The sequence below is a fragment of the Muscardinus avellanarius genome, assembly GCF_963383645.1.
Source record: "Muscardinus avellanarius genome assembly, chromosome: 12".
NCBI lineage: Eukaryota > Metazoa > Chordata > Mammalia > Rodentia > Gliridae > Muscardinus > Muscardinus avellanarius.
In genome coordinates this window covers 60,403,551-60,426,399 of record NC_137798.1, presented here as the reverse complement: position 1 = coordinate 60,426,399, position 22,849 = coordinate 60,403,551, and the positions used below count along the sequence as shown (strand labels likewise).

The 22,849-nt window shown below is 39.1% G+C and overlaps 1 protein-coding gene across 1 annotated transcript in view; it reads left to right on the top strand.

The window, feature by feature from the left end:
* DLGAP5 (DLG associated protein 5) overlaps nt 1–22,849 on the top strand; it is a gene marked incomplete at both ends in the record, with an annotated part of 43,198 nt that overhangs the window by 2,764 nt on the left and 17,585 nt on the right. The window contains 10 exons of the mRNA XM_080707153.1: nt 2,318–2,490; nt 5,351–5,413; nt 8,171–8,255; nt 8,838–8,951; nt 9,906–9,976; nt 13,311–13,585; nt 15,175–15,290; nt 15,928–16,054; nt 20,661–20,746; nt 21,427–21,587. Of these exons, the coding sequence (XP_080563279.1) occupies nt 2,318–2,490; nt 5,351–5,413; nt 8,171–8,255; nt 8,838–8,951; nt 9,906–9,976; nt 13,311–13,585; nt 15,175–15,290; nt 15,928–16,054; nt 20,661–20,746; nt 21,427–21,587 (1,271 nt within the window). The remainder of the gene's footprint in view (nt 1–2,317; nt 2,491–5,350; nt 5,414–8,170; nt 8,256–8,837; nt 8,952–9,905; nt 9,977–13,310; nt 13,586–15,174; nt 15,291–15,927; nt 16,055–20,660; nt 20,747–21,426; nt 21,588–22,849) is intronic.

The window sequence follows — 22,849 nt, the reverse complement described above, 5'->3', positions numbered from 1 at the left end:
GTATGCTGGAATTACAAGCGTGTACCACCACGCCCGGCTAAACTGATGGTTTAAAAAGAGACCTTTTTTGAGGGGGAAGTGGCTGAGACCTCTTGAAACACAGAGGTAAGATTAAATCTGGGCTCTAATAGACAGTAGGAAATGACTGCTAATTTTGTTAGGTGTGATCATGGTATTGTAGTTATGAAAGGACATGTCTGTTTTTTCGAGAGGTATTCTAAATTACTTAGGGATGAAATCTTGTGAATAGAATAGAATAGAATTTGTTTCTTAAAAGAAAGTAAATGCAGCAATTTTTTTTTTTTTTTGAGTTACTGAGGATTGAACCCAGAGGCATTCTACCTCTGAGCTATACCCCAGTTCTATTTTTTATTCTTTATTTTGAAACAGGGCCTCACTAAGTAGTTGTGGCTGAGCTGGAGGAATCTGTGATCCTCCTGTCTCAGCCGCCCAAGTATTGGAATTACAAGCATGTGCCATCATGCCTGGCTCAGCAAAATAGTCTTAATTATTAAATCTAAGTGATGGCCAGGCCTGGTGGTGCATACTTATAATCTCAGCGCTTAGAAGGCTGAGACAGGAGGATTACACAGGTTCAAAGCCAGCCTCAGCTACTTAGTGAGGCTCTCAGCAACTTAGTGAGACCTTGTTTGCAAATAAAATGTAAAATAGGTCTGCGAGTATAGCCTGGAGGTAGAAAAGCCCCTGGGTACCGTACATACACAAAAATAAATAAATAAATAAATCTACGTGACGGATGAATACAGGTTCATTATGTTCTACTTGTGTTCATATTTCAAAATTGTCATAGTTTAGAATAAGGGGTGGATGTAAGGAGAACTGGAAATGGAGATAGAGATAGCTCAAAGTGTTTAGACTTAAACTGAACTAGACAGAGAAGCATTAGCTAGGTGAGGTTGTGGGTGGGGGGATACTACTGCATGTCTGTTACACCAGGATGGTAACAGTTCAGTAGAGAGTGAGAAGCTACCTGCTAGAAGAATGCCCTTGAAGTGAGAAGGAATTGGATTTTCTCTTATTATAAAATAACACTTATAAATGTAATAATTATCCCAAAACATAGTGGTTTAAAACAACAGTATTTATTATTACACAGAATTTTTGTGGGACAATCATTTGAGTGCAGCTTAGTTAGGTGGTTCTGAAGGTAGCATGAAGATGTCCTCTAGAGATCAATTTGAAGGCTTGACTGAGATTGGAGGGCATGCTTCCATGATGCCGGACTCACAGGACCAGCAAGGTGATGCAGCTTCTCTTAGGAGGCCTTAGTTTTTTGTCACATGAACATCTCCGTAGGGTTACCTGAGTCTTCTTCAGCTTCCACATAGCTGCTGGTTTCCCTTGGAGCCAGTGATCCAAGAGACAGCAAGGCAAAACCGTCTAATTTTGGAAATCATACTTCATCACTTTATATTCTTATAGGCTATAGAGACCCACCTTGTTCCTTATGGGAGGGAACAGCACAAAGGCATGGCTACCAAGAGGTGAGACTAGAGGTCAGCTTGAAGGCTGGCTCTCACACAAGCTAACTAATTTTCAAGTGAAGAAGTTCAGGCCTAGCACATAGCCAGCAGTTAATAAATATTTGAACAAGTGAAGGCGCACAAGAGATAAAATCTTAAAAAAAACTGGAGGTTGAAATAATTTAGGGGCTAGATTATTAAGGAACTAACAAGTTATTAAAAGTACTAAAGCTGGGCCTGGTGTCACATACTTATAATCCTAGTTCTTGGGAGGCTGAGATAGGAAAATTGTAGGTTCAAGGCCAGCTTTAGCCACTTAGCGAGGCTCTTCACAATTTAGTGAGACCCTGTTTCAAAATAAATAAAGTATAAAAAATAGGGCTGGGAAGCCGGGCGTGGTGGCTCATGCTTGTAATCCCAGCATTCGGAAGGCTGAGACCTGGAGGATCGATCATGGTTCGCAGACAGCCTCAGCTACTTACTGAGGCCCTTTGCAACTCAGTGAGACCCGGTTTCAAAATAAAGAATATAAAATAGGGCAGGGGGTGTAGCTCGGAGGTAGAATGCACTGGGTTCCATCCCCAGACCCACAAAAAAAAAAAAAAAAAAAATAGGGCTGGGGGTGTAGCTCGGAGGTAGAATGCCCCTGGGTTCAAAACATTGCCCTTTTATGCTAAGCATAGTGGTCCATACCAGTAATTCCAGTACTTGGGAAGCTGAGAAAGGAAAATTGCAGACTGAAAACCAGCTTCAGCAATTTAGTCCCTTAGCAACTTAGCGAAACCTGTTTTATTATCTGAAATGTTTTTTCTCACTGTTATTTTTTCCCTTAGGTGAACAACGAAAACAAATGCTCCAAAAATACAAAGAAGAAAAGCAACTTCGAAAACTGAAAGAACAAAGAGAGAAAGCTAAAAAGGAAATATTTAAAGTGGGTCTTTATAGACCTGATAAACCTTGGTTGTTTACCTCAAACCAGACTGCTATGAAAGCTGAGCCGAAAAAGGTAAATTCATGATCTTAAATTGATGTGTAGAGGAATAGTTCCTTTTATTTGAGATTTTTTTTCCTTTTCTTTTTTCTTTTCTTTCTTTCTTTCTTTTTTTTTGGTGTGTGTGTGCTACTGGGATGGAACCCAGGGGCATTCTACCTCCAAGCTACACCCCCAGCCCTATTATTCTTTATTTAGAAACAGGGTCTCACTGAGTTGCAAAGGGCCTCACTTAGTAGCTGAGGCTGTCCATGAACCGTAGTCCTCCTGTCTCAGCCTCACAAATGCTGGGATTACAAGCATGTGTCACCACTCCTGGCTTGTTTGAGATTTCTTTGAGTTAAGTGACTAAAATAATCCCTTCTCTTTTAGTTCCCTTTATTAACTAGTTAACTAGTTGGTGAGAGGGAGGAATGACAAAAGTACATCAGAAGAATGCAAATCAATTTATATATGAGGATGATATGTAAATAGAGATAGGATTAAAAAGCTGGGTGTGGTGGCCCATGCCTATAATCCCAGTACTTGGGAGGCTGAGAGAGGAGGATCACAGGTTCAAGGACAGCCTCAGCAAGTAGTGAGACTCTCATCAACCTAGTGTGACCCTCTTTCAAAAATAAAAACTAGAACTGGAGGTATAGCTTGGGTAGATTGCCACGGGGTTCAATCCCCATTCACAAAAAATAGATAAATAAATAGAGATAGGCTAATACTAGGAGAGCAGGTAGAGCCAGGCAAGCAATGTTGTGTAAAGGATTTTGTCCTGTAAGTTATGGGGAACAAAAGGAGATTTAGAAATGAAGAAGTGCCATTAGCAAATTGATAATTCAGAAAAGGTACCCTGTCCTTAAAGTCCTTCTGGTCTGGAAAGGAAGCATTTATAGGCGGACTATTTGTGAGGCTACTGGAACGGAACGTGTGAGCTGGGGCCAGGCTCAGTGGCACGGGCCTGTAATGTTGGTAACTTAGGAGACAGACAGGAGAATCCAAAGTTCAAGGAGAGCCCGGGCAATTTAGCGAGACTGTATCTTTTTATTTTTACTTTATTTTCTTGCAGTACTGGGGATGGAACCCAGGGGCATTCTGCCTCGAGCTGCACTTCCAGCCCTTTTCATTTGAGATATGGTCTTAAAACTGCGTGTGGTGGCCTAAGTTTGTAATCCCAGCATTCTGGAGGCTGACAGGAGGATCATGGTTCCCGGACAGCTTCAGCTACTTAGTGAAGCCCTCAACAACTTAGGCCCTGTTTCAAAATAAAGTATAAAAAGTGGTAGAGCACTCCTGTGTTCAGTCCCCAGTACCAGATATAGTTGTGCTAAGTGGACTGGGGCAGTGGGTTTAAAAAGAAAACTGGTGTAAGACATCTTGCGAGAGATTTGACAGGACTGGTGACCGCATAAGTGATGAGTCATAAAGGAATTCAGGAGTCAGATAAGATGATTCTGTCCAGGTGCTGTGACAGTGCCTGCAATCCCAATACTTAAGAGACTGAGATAGGGTTGCAGCTCTGAGGCCAGCCTCAGCAACTTAGCAAGGCCCTAAGCAACTTAGTGAGACCCTGTTTCAAAATAAAAAATAGGACTGGAGGTGCAGCTCAGGGGAAGAATGTCCCTGAGTTCAATTCAAATAAAAAAGTGATTTCTTGAACCAGGATTGGCGGCGCACACTTGTAATCCCCGCGCTTGGGAGGCGGAGACAGGAGGATCGCGCAGGTTCAAAGCCAGCCGCGCTGGCGTAAGAGACCCTGTTTCAAAAATATAAAATAGGTCTGGGAGTGTAGCCCGGAGGTAGAAGGGCTTCCAGGAACCCCAGTACCACAAAAAAAGAAAGAAAGAAAGTCATTTATTGAACCCAGGGGCATTCTACCTTCAACCTTGCTCCCACCCAGACCCTTTTAACATTATTATTATTATTTTGAAACATGCTCCTCATAAGTTACTGAGGCTGGCCTGCATCATGTCTCAACCTTCCAAATACTGGAATTATAGATGTGCACCACAAAACCTAGCTGAAGTTGTGTGTGTGTGTGTGTGTGTGTGTGTGTGTGTGTGTGTGGTGCTGGGGATTGAACCCAAGGGCATTCTGCTTCTGAGCGATACCCCCAGTCCTTTTTATTTTTTGTTTGTAAACAGGGTCTCTAAGTTGCTGAGGCTGTCCTCGAACCTGTGATCCTCCTGTTTCAGCCTCCCAAGTACTGGATTACCGGCATGCACAAACACACCCACCTAAAGATATCTTTCTATAAACAGAAAGCAAAACAGCCAGCCAGCGTGGTGGCCTCGAGAACCTCTGCAACTTAGTGAGACCCTGTTCACAATAAAGATAAAATAAGACTGGAAGTGTATCTCAGAGGTAGAACAGCCCTGGGTTCAATCCCTAGGACCACAAAAAAAGAAAAAACAAAGCTCCTCATACTCAGTACTCCTTTCCTCTACTCATCTTCTAGGCTGTTCATCTACCCCCTTCCCAGACAAATCTAACTAATCATATTAATGAGGATCATAATGCGAGAGAAGTTTTGAAGCTATTAACTTAAACCTAATTTTAATCAGTTAGAAGCAGAAAAAAAATAGGAATTTAAGTTAGGAAGTACTTTTGGCCATAAATAATTAAGGATAAGATTAATTTTGAATTGGAAACTTCATTTCATAATGAGACACAGAAGTAAACTTTTGCCAGTTCATTTTTTTAATATTTTGTTTGGAAACAGGGTCTCACTAAGTGGCTGAGAGCCTCACTAAGTAGCTGAGGCTGGCTTCGGACTTGTGCGATCCTCCTGTCTCAGCCTCCCAAGTACTGGGTTTACAAGTGTGCACCACCACGCCCAGCTTGTCAGTTCACTTTTTTAACTTGATTTTTTTTTTATTCTTTGAAGGTCATTACATCTTCTGTGCAGATCACAAGATCAAAGGCCAAAGATCACACTGAGCCCACTAAGGTACAATTGGTAGTAGATAATTGTTACTAACGTTCACATTGTACTTTTTTTCTGAGAATAAGTAAATATGTTTTTAATATCTGATTCCAACACAGTGATTTCTTAATAGGTGCTGAAATTATTGTATGTGGTATAGTGACTTAGAGCAGTTTTTGGCTATATACTAAGGATATTTTCACTAAAAGTATTTTTGCCCAAATATTCTATGTGAGAGCCATAACCAAACTATCTTTTGTCACATTATGTTTATAAACTTCTGAGTCTTTGAAATATTGCTACAAATAGAAGTTTTGGGAGGTACTAAAATAAAATGGAGGGGGCAAGGAGGAAAATAGTATGACTTTATCCAGCAGAGAAGCTAAAATTCATATATGCAATAGATACTGAGTCACTACTATATTCCTGGTGCCTTTTTAGGTTCTGGGATATAGTAATGAACAAAACAAAATTCCTGGCATCATGAAGCTTACATATAAGAATGTCAGCTTGAAAATTATATATATATATAATATCAGATGATTATAAATATTATGTACAAGACTAAGAAGGGAATTGGGGAATGCTAGAAGTAGGTGTGGGATAGAATTTTGATTAGAGCATTAAGGGAGAGGCTTATTGAGATTGTGGCATTTTGTTTATTTAGGTTTAGGATTTTTTTTTTTTTTTTTTTTTTTTTTGTAAGTGAAAATGGAACCCAGGGCTGTTCTACTACCCAGCTATACCCCCAGTCCAGCCCCCGCCCTTATTTTTCTTGTGGTACTGGGGATGGAACTTAGGGGCATTCTACCTCTGAGCTACACCCCCACAATTATTTCATTCTTTGTTTTGAAGCAGAGTCTCACTAGGTTGCAGAGGGGCTCACAGATTGCTGAAGCTGGCTGCGATCCTGTGATCCTCCTGTCTCAGCTTCCCAAGTACTAGAATTACAAATGTGCACCACGAGGCTTGGCTCCTTTTTATTTTTTGTTTTAAAACAAGGTCTCGAGAGGTTGCTGAGAATCTCACTATTTTGCTGAGGCTAGTCTCAAACCTGTGATCCTCCTAACTCAATCCCCAAGTACTGGGATTACCGGCATCCACCATCAAGCCCAGCAAGATGGTGGCATTTTGAGTGAAGTCTAAAGAACTGAATGAGTGAACCATAGGAAAGTTGTCTATCCAGAAGAATTTTCTAGGCAAAATTCTAAGGTTTTGAAGAGCGAGTATGCCTGGTATATTTAAGGACTATCAGAAAGTTATATAGTTGCCGGGTGTGGTGGTGCACACTTGTAATCCCATTACTTGGGAGGCTGAGTCAAGTGGATTGCAGGTTTGAGACCAGCCTTAGCAACTCAGTGAGGCTCTCAGCAACTCAGCGAGGCTCTGTTTTAAAATAAAAAATAAAATTGGGCTGGGGTGTAGCTCAGAGATAGAATGCCTTGGGGTTTAATCTCTAGAATCACACATACATACACACAAAGGTTACAGTCAATTGTGTGTTCGTGTGTGTGTGTGTGTGTGTGTGTGTGTGTGTGAGACTGAGGATTGAATCTAGGGGAATTCTACCTTCAAGCTACATCTCTAGCTCTTTTTTGCAGTACCGGCAATTGAACCCAGGAGCATTCTACCTCCTAGCTACACCCCAGCCCTATTTTTTATTGTTTATTTTGAAACAGGGTCTCACTAAGTTGCAGAAGACCTCACTAAGTAGCCAAGGCTGGCTACGAACCTGTGATCTTCCTGTCTTAGCCTTCCAAGTACAGCATGCGCCACCATGTCTGGCTCCCCAGCTCTTTTTTAAATTGTTTTTCTTTTGTTTTTGTTTTTTCAGTACTGGAGACCTAGGGACATTCTCCCTCTGAGCCCTATACCCCTAGCTCTATTTTTTAATTTTTTGTTTTGTTTTTTGTTGTGTGTGGTGCTGGGGAATTAACCTATGTCTGAGATATACTCCTAGCTCTATTTTTTATTCCTTTTTTTGGGGGGTGGGTACTGAGGTTCCTGGAAGCCCTTCTACGCGGCTGGCTTTGAACCTGCGCGATCCTCCTGTCTCTGCCTCCCAAGCGCGGGGATAACAAGCGTGCGCCACCACGCCCGGCTTTTTTATTCTTTATTTTGAAACAGGGTCTCACTAATTTGTAGAGGACCACACTAAGTAGCTGAGGCTGGCCACAAACCTGCAATCCCCCTGTTGCAGTCTCCCAAGTACTGGGATTACAAGCATCTACCACTATGCCTGGCTTGTTTGTTTTGAAACAGGGTCTCCCTGAGTTGCTGACAGTCTTGATAAATTGCTAAGGCTGGCATGGAACCTGTGTTCTTCTCATTTAAGTGAAGGAATTGAACCCAAGGGGCATTCTTCTTCCAAGCTTCACCTGCAGCCTTTTTTTATTTTCTGTTTTCAAACAGTCTATCTACTAAGTTGAGTACCTCACTGAGTTGCTGAGGCTATCCTTTAATCTGGGATCCTCCTGTCTCAGCCTCTCAGGTGTTGGGATTACAAGGGTATGTCACTACACCCAGCTAGTGGTAGCTGATGTATTTTTGGTAGCATAGGTTATTACCATTTTCTAAATTATTGGATTCTCAAAAAAGGATTTAAGGAAGTTTGCATAATGGAAAATTTTTCTTCATTTTATTTTGTTTGGGTTATTATATTTTTGCTGAGTAATTTTTACAATTGTCAGGATTCAGCTGAGGAATTATTTTATAGGTTAAAAATGTGATGGATTGATTCCTTTTGCAATGAAATCACATTGTACTTAATTTGTTAAATAGGTTGAGAATAGGAATAATGTCCGAGCAATCCAACCTTGTCAGAGACAAACTTCTGAAAAGAAATTATTGGACAAAGAGAAAAAAGGTAGGAATTTTAGCAATTGTTATTATTTTATTTTATTTATTTATTTATTTTTTCCTGCGGGTCTGGGGATGGAACCCAGGGGCATTCGACCTCCGAGCTACACCCCCTGCCCTATTTTTTTTCTTTTATTCTTTATTTTGAAACCAGGTCTCACTGAGTTGCAGAGGGCTTCACATAGTAGCTGAGGCTGTCCATGAACCACGATCCTCTGGTCTCAGCCTCCCAAATGCTGGGATTACAAGCGTGCATCACCTCGCCTGGCTTTAGCAATTATGAATATTTTTATTTATTTATATATTTTTTGTGGTACTGAGGATGGAACTCAAGGACATTCTACCTCTGAGCTACACCTTCAGCCCTATTTTTTACTCTTTATTTTGAAACGGTCTCACTAAGTTGCGGAGGGCCTCACTAAGTACTAGCTGAGGCTGGCCATGAACCACGATCCTCCGGTCTCAGCCTCCCAAATGCTGGGATTACAAGCGTGCAGCACCACGCCCAGCAGTTTTAGCAACTATTGATGCTACCACATTAATAGTTATCAGTGACAAGACCGTTTGATTACATTATTTTTCCCTGCAGTTGTGCATCCTGCTGTGCCAGCGTCGATGAGAATCACTCGATCAGCTACTCAAGCAGCAAAGCAGATTTCCAGAACAATCTCGTCTAACACAACGAGAAAGCCGGCCACAACAGGTACTGATGGGAAGAAGCATTGCTCCGGTAGTGACTCTACCAGATTTGTAGTCCTTGAGGTCTTTGTGTTTAGTTTTTAAAATCAGCATGTACTTCTTTGAGTAGGGAAGAAGGAAATGGGAAGTTCCAATCTGGGAGGTAGCTTCTGCGCTCTGAAATTCAGTGAGCAGATGGCAGGTGCTGGGAGGATGAAGCAGTGCTTTAGAATGAGAAATGAATGGCCCCGATAAATCCCACTTCATCCATTTGGTGAAATACAGGGCAGCTGCTGAGACCACTTAATGACATGGTTCATGATATATGAAGTGGGCAAAGAGGAAAACAGATTAAATTCTGAAGAATAGGATCACAGTTCTGGAAAATAGTATGTGACTATGTGAACACAAAAAAACATGGAAAACATTCTGAAGTCTGACGTCAGTAATGGCATCTCGTGTGATTTGTTTTATTTTTGTTGGCGTTTTTTTGTGTGTGCTTTTCTATATTTTTTCTGTCTATAATAAATAAACATTTGGTATTCAGAGGAAAAAGAAAAAGGTAAAAAATGCCTTTATTGTTTTTGTTTTGTTTGTGGTACTGGAGATTGAACCTGGGAGCATTCTACCTTTGAGCTACACTTCTAGCCCTGCTTTATTGTTTTATTTTAGGCCTCACTAGGTTGATTGGAGTCTCACTCCTTGCTGAGGCTGTCCTCAAATCAGTGATCCTCCTGTCTCAGCCTCCCAAGTACTGGGATTACAGGCATGCCTGGCTTATTTGTTTTGTTTTGAAGTAGCTGGTGTATATTTAGCAGGACATTTTGTTTTTATCCCTTTTTACAGTTGAATTCCATCATAAAAATTCTTTAAGACAAACATTCCTGTTGCCTTTTTTACCTTTCCCAAATTACTTCATACTTTTAATGCAACATTTTATATCAGTCAAAATTGGTAATCTTACTTTGTTTTTATTTAGATCATGAATCAGAAAGGAATGCACCAAATAAAGGAAGACCTGCCCAAAAGGTAAAAACAAAACCTGACAAGGTAGAGTATAAACATGTATTCATTTCTAGGTGCCTTGAAGACTTCATTCCTACTTTGATCAAGTTGAAATCAAGCATATAGAACTACTTAAGAGGTTAGGCCACATATGTTAAAACCTTGAACTAAAAACACAGCTGAGAGGAACCATTATGTGAGAATTAGATAAGAAATAGGATGGAAAAGGGTGCAATGTGTTGACTTTGGATTCAATGACCAGCGGTTGCATCTTGTCTCTGCTTCCAGTTAGCCGCATAATTTGGGGCATGCTATGTCACTGAGTTTCCATCCCTAGAATTCCCTCAGAGTATAGTTGTAAGAATTAACTAATCCAGGCACTGTGACACGCTCCTGTACTCTGAGTACCTGGTAAGCTGAGATGGGAGGATCATAGGTTAGAGGCCAGCCTCAGCAACTTAGCAAGGCCCTGTTTAAAAATAAAATAGGGCACTGGGGTATGGCTTGGGGGCAGAACCCTCCTGGGTTCAATACTTTAAAAAAAAAAAAATTAGCTGATGTTTCTGAAGGCATCTAGTGTATCTAATAAGGCTCTCCCAAAAAAGGTACTATTTTTTTTTTCCTTTAGTGGTGACACTGGAGAATGAACCTTGGAGCATTTTACCTTTGAATTAAACTGTCAGCCTTATTTTATTTTATTGTGGTACTGGAGATTGAATCCAGGGTCATTCTACCTCTGAGCTATACCCCCAGCCCTATTTTTTCTTTTTACTTTTTTTTTTCTTTTTTTTTTTTTTTTTTTTTTTTTTTTGCAGAACTGAGGATGGACCTGGGAGCATTCTACCTCCAAGTTACACCCCAGCCCTATTTTTTTATTCTTTATTTTAAAACAGGGTTTCACTGAGTTGTAGAGGGCCTAAGTAGCTGAGGCTGGCTGCAAACCTCTGCTCCTCCTGTCTCAGCCTCCCAAGTACTGTCATTACAAACATGCAGCACCACGCCTGGCTCTGTTTTATTTTAATTTTTTTTTTAAGTGAGGTCTCACTCAGAGGCATTATTTTGAGGACCTGATCTTTTGGTTCATAATTAGTGCTAAAATTATACCTTTAAAAAAAAAAGTTAGGTTGAACAGTAACCAACCTGTCTAGATTATTTTTAAGGATCAAATGTAGATCTTCTAGGAAGGCAGTACAGGGTGAATCGTATAAACCAGCTAGACCATATAGCTCTGCTTTTAAGATTTATTTTCCTCTTAAATATTATCACTGGTGTTTAATGTTATTGCCACACTGGTCTTCAGGATAATGTTGCCACTTAATTCTTTGTCCAGGTCAAAATACCGTGGTTTGAGTTCAGATCTCATTAAAAATAAGAAACTTAAAAAATAAATCAAAGCCAGGTGTGGTGGTGCACACCTGTAATCCCAGCATTTGGGAGGCTGAAACATGAGGATTGTGGTTTGAGGACAGCCTAGCCACTTAATGAGTCCCTTTGCAATTCAGTGAAACCCTGTTTCCAAATAAAGAATAAAAAATAGGGCTGGGGGTGTAGATCAGAGGTAGAATGCCCCTGGGTTGCGCCCCAAGTTCCGCCAAAAAAAAAAAAAAACCCAGAAACTTAGGAACCTCCAAAAATTATGTTTAAATACTAAGTAACAAGTTGACCTGGAAGAGCTGAGCATGGTGACATAGGCATGTAATCCCAGTACTTGGAAGGCAGAGACAGGAGGACTGCAGGTTTACAGCCAGCCTCAGCTACTTAGTGAGGCCTTCCACAACTTAGTGAGACCCTGTTTCAAAATAAAAAATAAAATAGAGGGTTTGGGGTATAGCTCAGCAGTAGAATGCCCCTGGGGTCAATCCCTAGTACCACAAAAAGTAATGAATAAATAAATTAATTAATTAATTGACCTGGCAAAGAAAATACCATATTTTGTATGATTTATCTTACTGTGTTACATTGTAACATATTCTTATCATAAGGTTATTATTTTTATATTTTATATATCATCTATTATTTTTTGATACTGAGAATCTAACCCAGGGGCATTCTACATCTGGGATAAACTCCTACCCCTCTTTATTTTTGTTTTTGAAACAGGGTCTTGCTAGGTTACTGAGAGTCTCATAAATTGCTGAGGCTGTCTTCCAACCTGTGATCCTTCTGTCTCATACTCCCAAGTATTAAGATTATAGATGTGTTACCACATCTGGTTTAAGGTTATTTTATTTATTTATTTATTTAAAAAATTTTAAGTTTATTTTAAAAGAGAATTTGGCACCAGACATGGTGACAAACACCTATAATCCCAATACTTGGGAGGTTGAGACAGGAGGATTGCAGATTCTTGATACTTTGTGAGGCCCTCTGCAACTTAATGAGACCTTTTCAAAACAAAAGAATTAAATAGGGCTGGGGAAGTAGAATGCCACTGGGGTCCATCTTCAGTACCACCAAAAAAAAAAAAAGAGAGAAAGGATTTGGTCTCTAATAATAATGTTAGTCCACTAATAAAATACTAAATCCCTTATTTTAAATTAATTGTGATTATCTATGTAAATTTAAGTAAAAAGATATTTGTTAGTTGAATACATTTTCCCTCTTAGTTTTCCTATATTTTAATGTGTTGTAATATGTACAGGGTGTTATTTATTCCTTTGATTAGAATTGGTTCTCTTCCTGGATCATAGTAATGGTTTGTGTCAAAAACAACTGCAGCCAGCCAGGCTACTTAGTGAGGCCCTTTGCAACTCAGTGAGACCCTGTTTCAAAATAAAGATTAAAAAAATAGGGCAGGGGGTATAGTTCGGAGGTCGAATGCCCCTGGGTTCTATCCCCAGCATCCCGGCATGGTGGCGCACGCTTGTAATCTCAGCGCTTGGGAGGCTGAGACAGGAGGATCGCACAGGTTGGAAGCCAGCCTCAGCTACTTAGGGAGGCTCTCAGCAACTTAGTGAGACCCTGTTTCCAAATAAAGTATAAAATAGCTCTGGGAGTGTAGCCCGGAGGTAGAAAAGCCCCTGAATTCTACCCCCAGTACCACAGACAAACAAACAAAAAAGTAAAAAGACTATAAAAAAAAAATAGGGTTGGGGCTGTAGTTTGGAGGTACAGTGCCCCTGGGCTCCATCTCTGTACCGCAAAAAAAAAAAAAAAAAAAAAGATAAATAAAACCATTGCTATGATTCAGGAAGAGAGAGAACCAATGATATATTCCATATATACATTTATATATACATTTTAATTTTATTTGGCTTTGTCTCTCAAATTATGTACCTGCAACATATAGCTCAGTTGTCATATTTTCAAAACTGCAAAAATTGGTTGAACCTATCTCTAGAAGAGAAATTCTTACTTTATTCTGTTTACTTACATCTAGGTCGTTTCTTTTAAAGTTGATAGTGAAGGAAATACTTTGGATTCACAAGCCAGTGCAACCAACGGATTGGATCCAGATGGAGTCTTATCGAATATGGAAAGATTCTCTAAGACAAATCCTATTAAAACCAAAGGAAAGAGTTCATTTGCACCCAGTGACTTTATGTTTCATCCCCTGGATGGTCTGAAGAGCTATCAAGTAGCACCCATGACTCCCAGAAGTGCCAATGCTTTCTTGACGCCAAGTTATATCTGGAGCCCCCTAAAAACAGAAATGTAAGAATATAATCTTTTTTTTTTTTTTTTTTTTTTGGTGGTACTGGGATTCCTGGAAGCCCTTCTACCTCCGGGCTACACTCCCAGACCTATTTTATATTTTATTTGGAAACAGGGTCTCTTACACCAGTTGAGGCTGGCTTCGAACCTGCATGATCCTCCTGTCTCCTCCTCCCAAGCGCGGGAATTACAAGCGTGCGCCACCACGCCAGGCAGAATATAATCTTAAAAATGGAAAAATATGTGTGCGTGTAAACACACACAAATGTACATATAAAATCTTAAAATCTTAGTGAGATTTTGTTTCTTGCTAAGAAAGCTAGTAACAAATCCCTTTTATAGATTTGGCCTGTGATTTTGAATTGGGTTAATTATAATTATTATAATTATAAAAAATTCTTTCAAAAATCATTCTTCAGAAGGCTGTAGTAACATTTTTTTACAGTTTTGCTATTTCCTATGTACTTTTTATTTTCACCAATCTAGGGCTTTTTTTTAAATTTTGCTTTTCATAAGTGGCTTAATTATAACACATATATATTCATTGATATAAAACATGTTACTGGGCCTTTCAAACATGCTAGCAAGGCAAGTGCTCTACCACTGAGCTGCATTCCCCTTTTATATTTTGAGATACAGGGTCTTCCAAAGCAACTGTATTTCAGATGTGTACCACCACACCCAGCAGAAGTAAAATTTTTTACAAAAAGAAAGGCGCCATAAAAATGCTCAGGGCTCGCTGGGCATGGTGGCACATGCTTGTAATCCCAGTACTTGGGAGGCTGAGACAGGATTGCAGATTTGCAGCCAGCCTCACCTATTTAATGAGACCCTGTGCAACTGAGTGAGACCCTGTTTCATAATAAAGAATAAAAATAGGGCTACGGTTCAATCCCTAGTACTTAAAAACAAACAAACAAAAACAGTTCTCAGGGCTTTTTTTAATTTGTTTTTGCCCCTTTTTTTCCCCCCTGAGAGTTACTTTAGGAAAAGTATATCTAACAACAACAAAAAATCATTGATTTGCAAAGTGTGGACTCTTAAAAGAAATGGCAAGGCTGTTTTCAGAGACTAGCTGGCAGCAGAAACAAACAAAAAATAAAACTACTCAGGAGTATCCAAGACTATTAAATGCGTATATTTCATTAAGAAGTCTTCAACATCTTTGCATTTAGCCAGGTGTGATGTTACACTTTATAATCCCAGTACTTGGGAGACTGAGAAAGGAGGATCACAGATTCAAGGACAGCCTCAGCAAGTAGTGAAACCCTGTTGCAAAATAAAATAGGGCTGGAGATGTGGCTTGGAGGTAGAATGCCCTTGGGTTTAATCTTCAGTGCTACACACACACACACACACACACACACACACACACACACACACATATTTTTCCATCTTATTATAATTAATAAAGACAGACCTTCCCATTATAAGTTTTTAAACTTTTTCTCCTTCAGAATATACTTATTTTTTAAAATAGAAACATTTTTATTTATTCCATATTTTTAAAAAGCACCATAATTCTGAAATCTCATAATTAGATATATGGAGTTAATGTTTATGAAGTATATTTTTGCTATTGTTTTTAGAGAGAAGACTCAAGAAGCAACAAAAGAAATCTTGGCACGAAAATCTACCAAGACAATACAGCAAGATTCAGATAAATTACAGTGTTCTTTGGGTTCTCCAACAGTTTTGAATGATGGTATAGTATTTTAATTAAACTTATACTTTTCTGGGTTATGATTAACTAGAGCTTTGTTTAGAGCTCAATTTCACCATATTAGTTCTGATATTTGACCTCAGATTCAGAAGAAATGGGAAAACATGGAGAAAGAATGAAGAATACAGACTGAGGAGATGGAAAAAAATAAAAATTTGAATGTAAATTTAATTTTTTTTTTTTTTTTTTTTTTTTTTTTTTTTGCGGGTCTGGGGGACAGAACCTAGAGGCATTTGATCTCCGAGCTATACCCCCTGCCCAATTTTTAAACAGGGTTTTATTCTTTACTTTGAAACTCACTGAATTGCGGAGGGCCTCACTAAGTAGCTGAGGCTGTCCGTGAACTGAGATCCTCCAGTCTCAGCCTCCCAAAAGCTGGGATTACAAGTGTGAGCCGCCACACCCGGCTTAAATGTAAAATTTCAGTTCACTGGTATTAAGTATATTCAATATGAATAATACTGAGAACCACATTTGAGGAGGTGTGAATGAAATAATTGAGGCAGAAATGAAATTTGTAAATTCAACATTGAAAAAAATTGAAAGATCAAAAAAAATGGGCGGGATATCATTTTAGGAATTGCTGCTTTGAAATTGATATGTACTGTTTAATTTATAGAACATGGCTTAAGTCCAAATGAAGATACTACTACAAATTCAAATGGTCTTTCAAGAAATGAAGTCTCATCACTTGAAATAAATCAGAGTCAGGCATCTCTGCCAGAGCATGATGTGCCATATTTCAGGTCTGTGTGTTTGTTCCTTGCATTAGAATTTTGTATTAATGTGTAGGGGTGTGTATGTGTGTGTTAATGGGAATTGACCCAGGGGCATTCTACCTCTGTGCTACACTCCCAGCCTGATTTTATTCTTTATTTTGAAAAATGCTTATATGTAGACATTTAAAAGCCAAATTAAGCCCGGCGTGGTGGTGCACACTCGTAATCCCAGTCTTTGGGAAGCTTAGAGAAGAGGATCACAGGTTCTCGGCCAGCCTCAGCTACTTAGTGAGGCTCTCAGCAACTTAGTGAGACCCTGTTTTAAAAATAAAGAATATGGCCGGGCATGGTGGTGCATGCTTGTAATCCTAGTACTTGGGAGGCTGAAACAGAAGGATCACACAAGTTTGAAGCCAGCCTCAGCAGCTTAGTGAGGCTCTCAGCAACTTAGTGAGACCCTGTTTCCAAATAAAATATAAAAATAGCTCTGGGGTTATATCCCAGAGGAAGAAGGCCCCAGGGTTCCACTCCCAGTACAAAAAAATAAAATAAAAAAGAATAAAAAATAAGCTGGGCCTGGTGGCGCACGCTTGTAATCCCCACACTTGGGAGGCTGAGACAGGAGGATCGCACAGGTTCGAAGCCAGCCTTAGCTACTTAGTGAGGCTCTCAGCAACTTAGTGAGACCCTGTTTCCAAATAAATATAAAATAGATCTGGGACTAGCCTAGAGGTAGAAAGCCTCTGGGTTCCACCCCCAGTACCACACACACACAAAAAAGACTGGGGGTGTAGCTCGGAGGTAGAATGCCCCTGGGTTCAATTCCCAGTACTGGGGGTGGGGGGTGGCAGATTAAGCTGGTTGGTAGCACAGGTGGTTCCTAATTCAAAGCGTAGGAAAAAGTGTAAGTGAAAAGTTTCCTTCCCAATGCTCCATTGAGAAGGGAGTTACTCTTGGGTGCTATTTATTTCTTACAGATATTTCCAGAGATAAATAATGTATGATGTAGGCAAATATTTTCTCTTTTAAGAAATATAAAGTTTATAGTACACATTTATCATTTTTATTTAATGTTAAATGTTGAAGACATTCTCCATGTATACATGTACATGTGAGTTTGTGTTTAAAGTTGCATAGTACTTAGTTATGGATGCACCACAATTGATTTAATAAGATTCTCTTGACTATTAACTTTGGGTTCAGTTTGTCACTCTTACAGTCAAGGCTACAAGGAACAGCCTTGTTTACTTTTCAGTTCTCTTTTGTACAAATACATAATCTCAATTTGTATTCCTTCCAGCACTGTATGAGAGTTTCTACTTTTTTTTTTCAATGTAGTATCAATATGTTTGAGCTTTGCCAATCAAATGGCTGAGAACTATTCTCTTACTATAGTTTTAATATTCATTTGTTTATTTTGCAGAGGTGTTTTGTGGTGGGAGGTAATGGAGTTGAATCCAGTTGCATTCTACCTCAGAGCTACCTCTAGCCATTTTGTGTGTGTGTGTGTGTGTGTGTGTGGAACTTGGGGTTTAATCCAGAGGTGTTCTTCCTTCGAGCTACATCCCCCCAGCCCTATTTTTTATTCTTTATTTTGAAATAGGGTCTCACTAAGTTGTGGAGGGCTTTACTAAGTACCTGGGGCTGGCCGAGAACCCAGATCCTTCCTTCTCAGCCTCCCAAGTACTGGGATTGCAGTGTGCACCACCATGCTCAGCTTATCCTCTGCCCTTTTTTTTTTTTTTTTTTTTTTTCCCATTATGGGGATTAAACCCAGGGGCATTGTACCTCCAAGCTACATCTCTACCCCTATTCTTTGTTCTTCATTTTGAAATAGGGTCTCACCACATTGTGGAGGGCCTTATGAAGTAGCTGAGGCTAACCTTAAACCTGGGATCCTCCTGTCTTCACCTCCATACTACTGGGATTGCAAGTGTGTGCTACCATGGCTGATCGTTTAGCCCTTTTTGTTATGAAATGGTCTCATTTAGGAATTGCTGCTTTGAAAATTATATGTAATGTTTAATTTATAGAACATAGCTTAAGTCAAAATGAAGATACTTGTAAAAATTCAAATGGCCTTTTAGGTCGTTAGGCTAAGGACCTAAGTTGCAGAGGCTGGCCACAACCACCAACCCCCGTCCCAGCCTCCCACGAGCTGGCATTACAGACAACAGTAGCACACCTGGCTTTATATGCTTGAGAACCACTTTCAGTTTTAGAACATAAAGTTTTAGAATGATATGGGATTTTAGACATTAGCTAGTCTATCGTGTTTTGCAACTGAGTCATTGAGACATTAAGCAGTTTATCCAATATATAATGTCAGAGTAAGCCAGGTCTCCTTTCTCATTAATTCAGTCGTTCTGCTTTTGCCATTGAATATAAACAACTAAGTTTTTGTTTTGAGAAACAAAAACCTTGAGCTAGAGCTGTGTGTGCAGGAGGCCCTAGGTTTGATACTCAACACTACAACAAAAAGAAAAACTCATGTTTTTCCCTGCTGGTATACATTTGGGGTTTTTTGTTTTGTTTTGTTTTGTTTTACTTTTCCCCTCATTTCTGTCAAATATACATAACACAAAATTTGCCCTTTTTTTTTTTTTTTTTTTTTTTGGTGCTAGGAGTTGAACTCGGGCATTCTACTTCTCAGCTACACTTCCAGACCTATTTTATTTTTTATTTTGAAACAGGGTCTCGCTAAGCTGCTAAGACTATCCTCAATCCTGAGATCCTCCTGTCTCAGCCTCCAAAGTACTGGGATTACAGACGTGCACTACCACACCCAGCTAAAATTTGCTATCTTAATAATGTAAGTGTAAAGTTCAGTCCACTGGAATTAAATATATTCATAGTGTTATGCAACCATCCCTATTATCCATCACCGTAACTCTTTTTATCTTGTTAAACTCAAACTATACCCACTGAACAGTAAATCTCCATTTTCCCCTCCCACAGTCCCTGGCAAGCCCCTTTCTTTCTAGAGTCTTGACTGTGCTGTCATAATATTACTTGGGAAACTGGGATAGGAAGATTGCAGATTGTAGGCCAGCAGCACATGGAAACTTAGACCCTGTTTCAGAATAAAAATATAAATAGGGCTGGTGATGTAGCTCAGTGGCAACCCCTGTGGGAGGCTCAATTCCTAGTACTACAAAAGAAATAAATACATTCATAATTTTAAAAATAGACTCATAACAGTATTTGGCTTTTTGTGATGAGCTTATTTCACGTAGCATAGTGTCCTCAAACTTCGCCCGTGTTGTAGCACACATCAGAATTTTTTTAATTTTTAACCCTGAATACTAATTCTATATTTTGTTTATCCATCTGTCAATGGCTCTTGGGTTGCTTTCATGTTTTAGCTATGAAACTATGAGCAACTGTGAATGAGTGTGTAAATATTTCTTTGAGATCTCACTAAAGTTCTTTCGGGGGTATATACTAAGAAATGAAATTTCTGGGTCATTTGTAACTCTGTTATTAACATTTTGAGGAGATGCCATATATTTTCCATAGCTTACCATTTATTTATTTATTTATTTATTTATTTATTTATTTATGTGGTACTGGGGGTTGAACCCAGGGAGGTTCTACCTCTGAGCGACACCCCAAGCCCTATTTTTTATTCTTTATTTTGAAGCCGGGTCTCACTGAGTTGCAAAGGGCCTCACTAAGTAGCTGAGGCTGTCCTTGAACTGAGATCCTCCTGTCTCAGCCTCCCAAATGCTGGGATTACAAGTGTGCACCACTGTGCCCAGCTCCATAGCAACTTCCCATTTTATACCCCCCACTGACAGTGCACAAGCGTTTCAGTATTCCTGCATGCTAGGATGCTTTTTTTAGAGAGACAGATTAAACTTTCTTTAGATGTAGGTTTCTCAATCTTAGCCTATTGCCATTTTGGTTTGTGTACTTCTTGTCGTAGGGTGTGTTTTGCTTATTGTAGGATGTTTTGTTGTAGCATTCCTAACAGTAGTGACAATGAAGACAGTCTCTAGACATCCCTGAATATCCAGGAGGGAGCAAAATTGACTCCAGTTGAGGACCATTACCTTTACATAAGCAAAGCCAAATAATTAAAGAGATTCTGTAAGGCCATATAACTGTAATCACAGTCTTGTGGTTTTCGTTTTCACCTTGCTCTTGGCACTTGTGTTAGTCTTAGTTCCATGGGCAATATCAAAGAATCTAATGCGTACTAAGGAATGTTAGACTTTAATCAGCCTTCAGAAATGTTAGCTTGAAAAATAGGTTGTTAGCCCAGCACGGTGGTGCACACCTGTAATTCCCGTACATGAATGGCTGAGACTGGAAGATCACAGGTTCATGGCCAGTCTCCGCAACTTAGTGAAGTACTCCACAACCTAGCTAGACCCTGTTTCAAAAAATAAAATAGGTCTAGGGTATAGTTCAGAAGTAAAATACCCCTGGGTTCAATACCCAGGTTCCCCCCCCGCCCACACACACACACACACACACACACACACACACAGAGTAAGTTGTTGGCATTATCCATCCAAGATTTAAATACCTTCCTAATATTATGTAACATAGTATAATAATACTAATACTGATACTAGTGTGGGAAACACTTGTAAAACTGAAATATATCTATATATCGTAACTTTAGAAATATCCTGCAGTTGGAAACTGAGAAATTAACTTCATACTGCCTTGAGTGGGACAGAAAGCTTGAATTGGACATTCCAGACGATGGTGAGAGAATATTTATAATTGTGGATGTCTTAGCTTTCTTTCTTTTCATATAGTTAGATTCATCTGAAACATGTAAATTTAATATTGTCCTACTTTATCATTTCATTATTACCCAGAATAGCAAAGTTTTCATTTCTAAACCTGTGTTTTGTCATATATTTGTGCTAAAATAGTTTAAGACTTTGTGTTTTATTACTAGATTTTTAAATATGATTTTATGATTGATGTCAATATCCAGTATTAATTGTACAAAAATAATTTATGAATGAAAATTAATGAAAGCAAGATGGAAAAGATTTTTTGAAAAGTGACTTCATCTTATTTGGTAAAACTATTTAGAAAAAAAAATCATTTGTAGATTCAGTATGAAGTCCATCTTAAATAGATATTTATGGTTCGATGAGTTGTTTCAGATTGAACTCTAAAATACGAAGAAAAGCAATAGACATATGAGTTTAACATTACTAATTACTAATTACTAATAGGGATCAAAACAAATATTTAATGCTCTGAATTTGTATGACAAAATTTTATGGTAGATTTTGTTGTTGTTGTTTTGCTTTTAAGAATTTGATTCGAAATACCCTAGAATATTTGTCATGGAATTTTATCACTTGATTGGTTTGCTATAGAGGTCCTGTTTTGTCTTTTAACTTTTAAAAACTTTTTATCTCCTTTAGCTAAAGATCTTATTTTCACAGCAGTTGGCCAAACAAGACTCCTTATTAAGGAAAGATTCAAACAGTTCGAAGAACTGGTGAATGATTGTGAATATAAAAGAGGTGAAAAGGAGACAACCTGTACAGATCTGGATGGCTTTTGGGATATGATTGGTTTTCAGGTACATGGTCAAGTATTTTGAACATAACTTTTACTGTGGATGGAACCCAGGGTCATTCTACCTCTGAGCCACACCCCCAGCCCTATTTTATTTTTTATTTTTTATTTTGAAACGGTCTCACTGAGTTGCAAAGGGCCTCACTAAGTAGCTGAGGCTGTCCGCAAACCATGATCCACCTGTCTCAGCCTCCCAGATGTTGAGATTACAAGTGTGCGCCACCATACCCGACTCAAACATAAGAACTTTAAAATTTTTAAAAAGTGGAGTAACAGAGGCAGGTGTAATGGCACACACCTGTGATCTCAGGACTTGGGAAGCTGAGACAGAATTGGGAGTCAAGGCTAGCCTCAGCAACTTAGTAAGACCATGTTTGAAGAAAAGAAAAAAGAAAAAGAAGGGCAAGTGGTAGCTCAGAGGTAGAATGCAAATTTAATCCATAGTACTCCCCCACCCAAAAATCAAAGTAACAGTGGTAAAATGGGGGAATAGTAGCTGCTTACATACCTTTAATATTGAGATGTTAGAATAACTCAAACTGTAAGCACTATCTAAATTTTATGATTGTTTCCTACCCCCATATTGTCAGGATAATTTCTGCATGAATTGGAAATTGAAATGATACTCAACTCTTGAACAATCTGTACTGATTCTACATGTGAAAAACGAGTCAATCTATAGTACTTTAGTGGAACTAGCAGTTATTAAATTCCTTTTGTTTGCCCAGCATTGTATTAGTTGATAAACACACACACACACACACACACACACACACACACACACACACACATTCTCTGTCTTGGAGCAGTTTGTAGTTTGATTTTATGTATCTATATTTATTTCTGCGCCCCTCCTGGAGGCAGTATCACCCATTCTCAGAGCCTATGGAAAATGTACAGAAGATTGTACTGCCATTTTATATAAGGGACTTGACTACCTGAGAGGCTTTTTTTGGTTTTGTTTTCTAGTGCTAGGGATAAACCTAGGGTGTTGCAGATTCCAGGAAAGTGGGCTACTACTGAGCTGCACTCCCAGCCCAATTCCCCAAGGATGCTGAGGGGCCACTGTATATGAATGTATCTATTCACCAGTTGATGGACACTTATATTGTTTCCATTCTTTGGTGATTATGAATAATATATAAATATTTACATACAAATATTATTTGTGAGCTGGGCATGATGGCTTATGCTTGTAATTTCAGTACTTGGGAGACTGAAACAAAAAGAGTGCAGGTTTGAGGTTAGCCTCAGCAAATTGTAAGA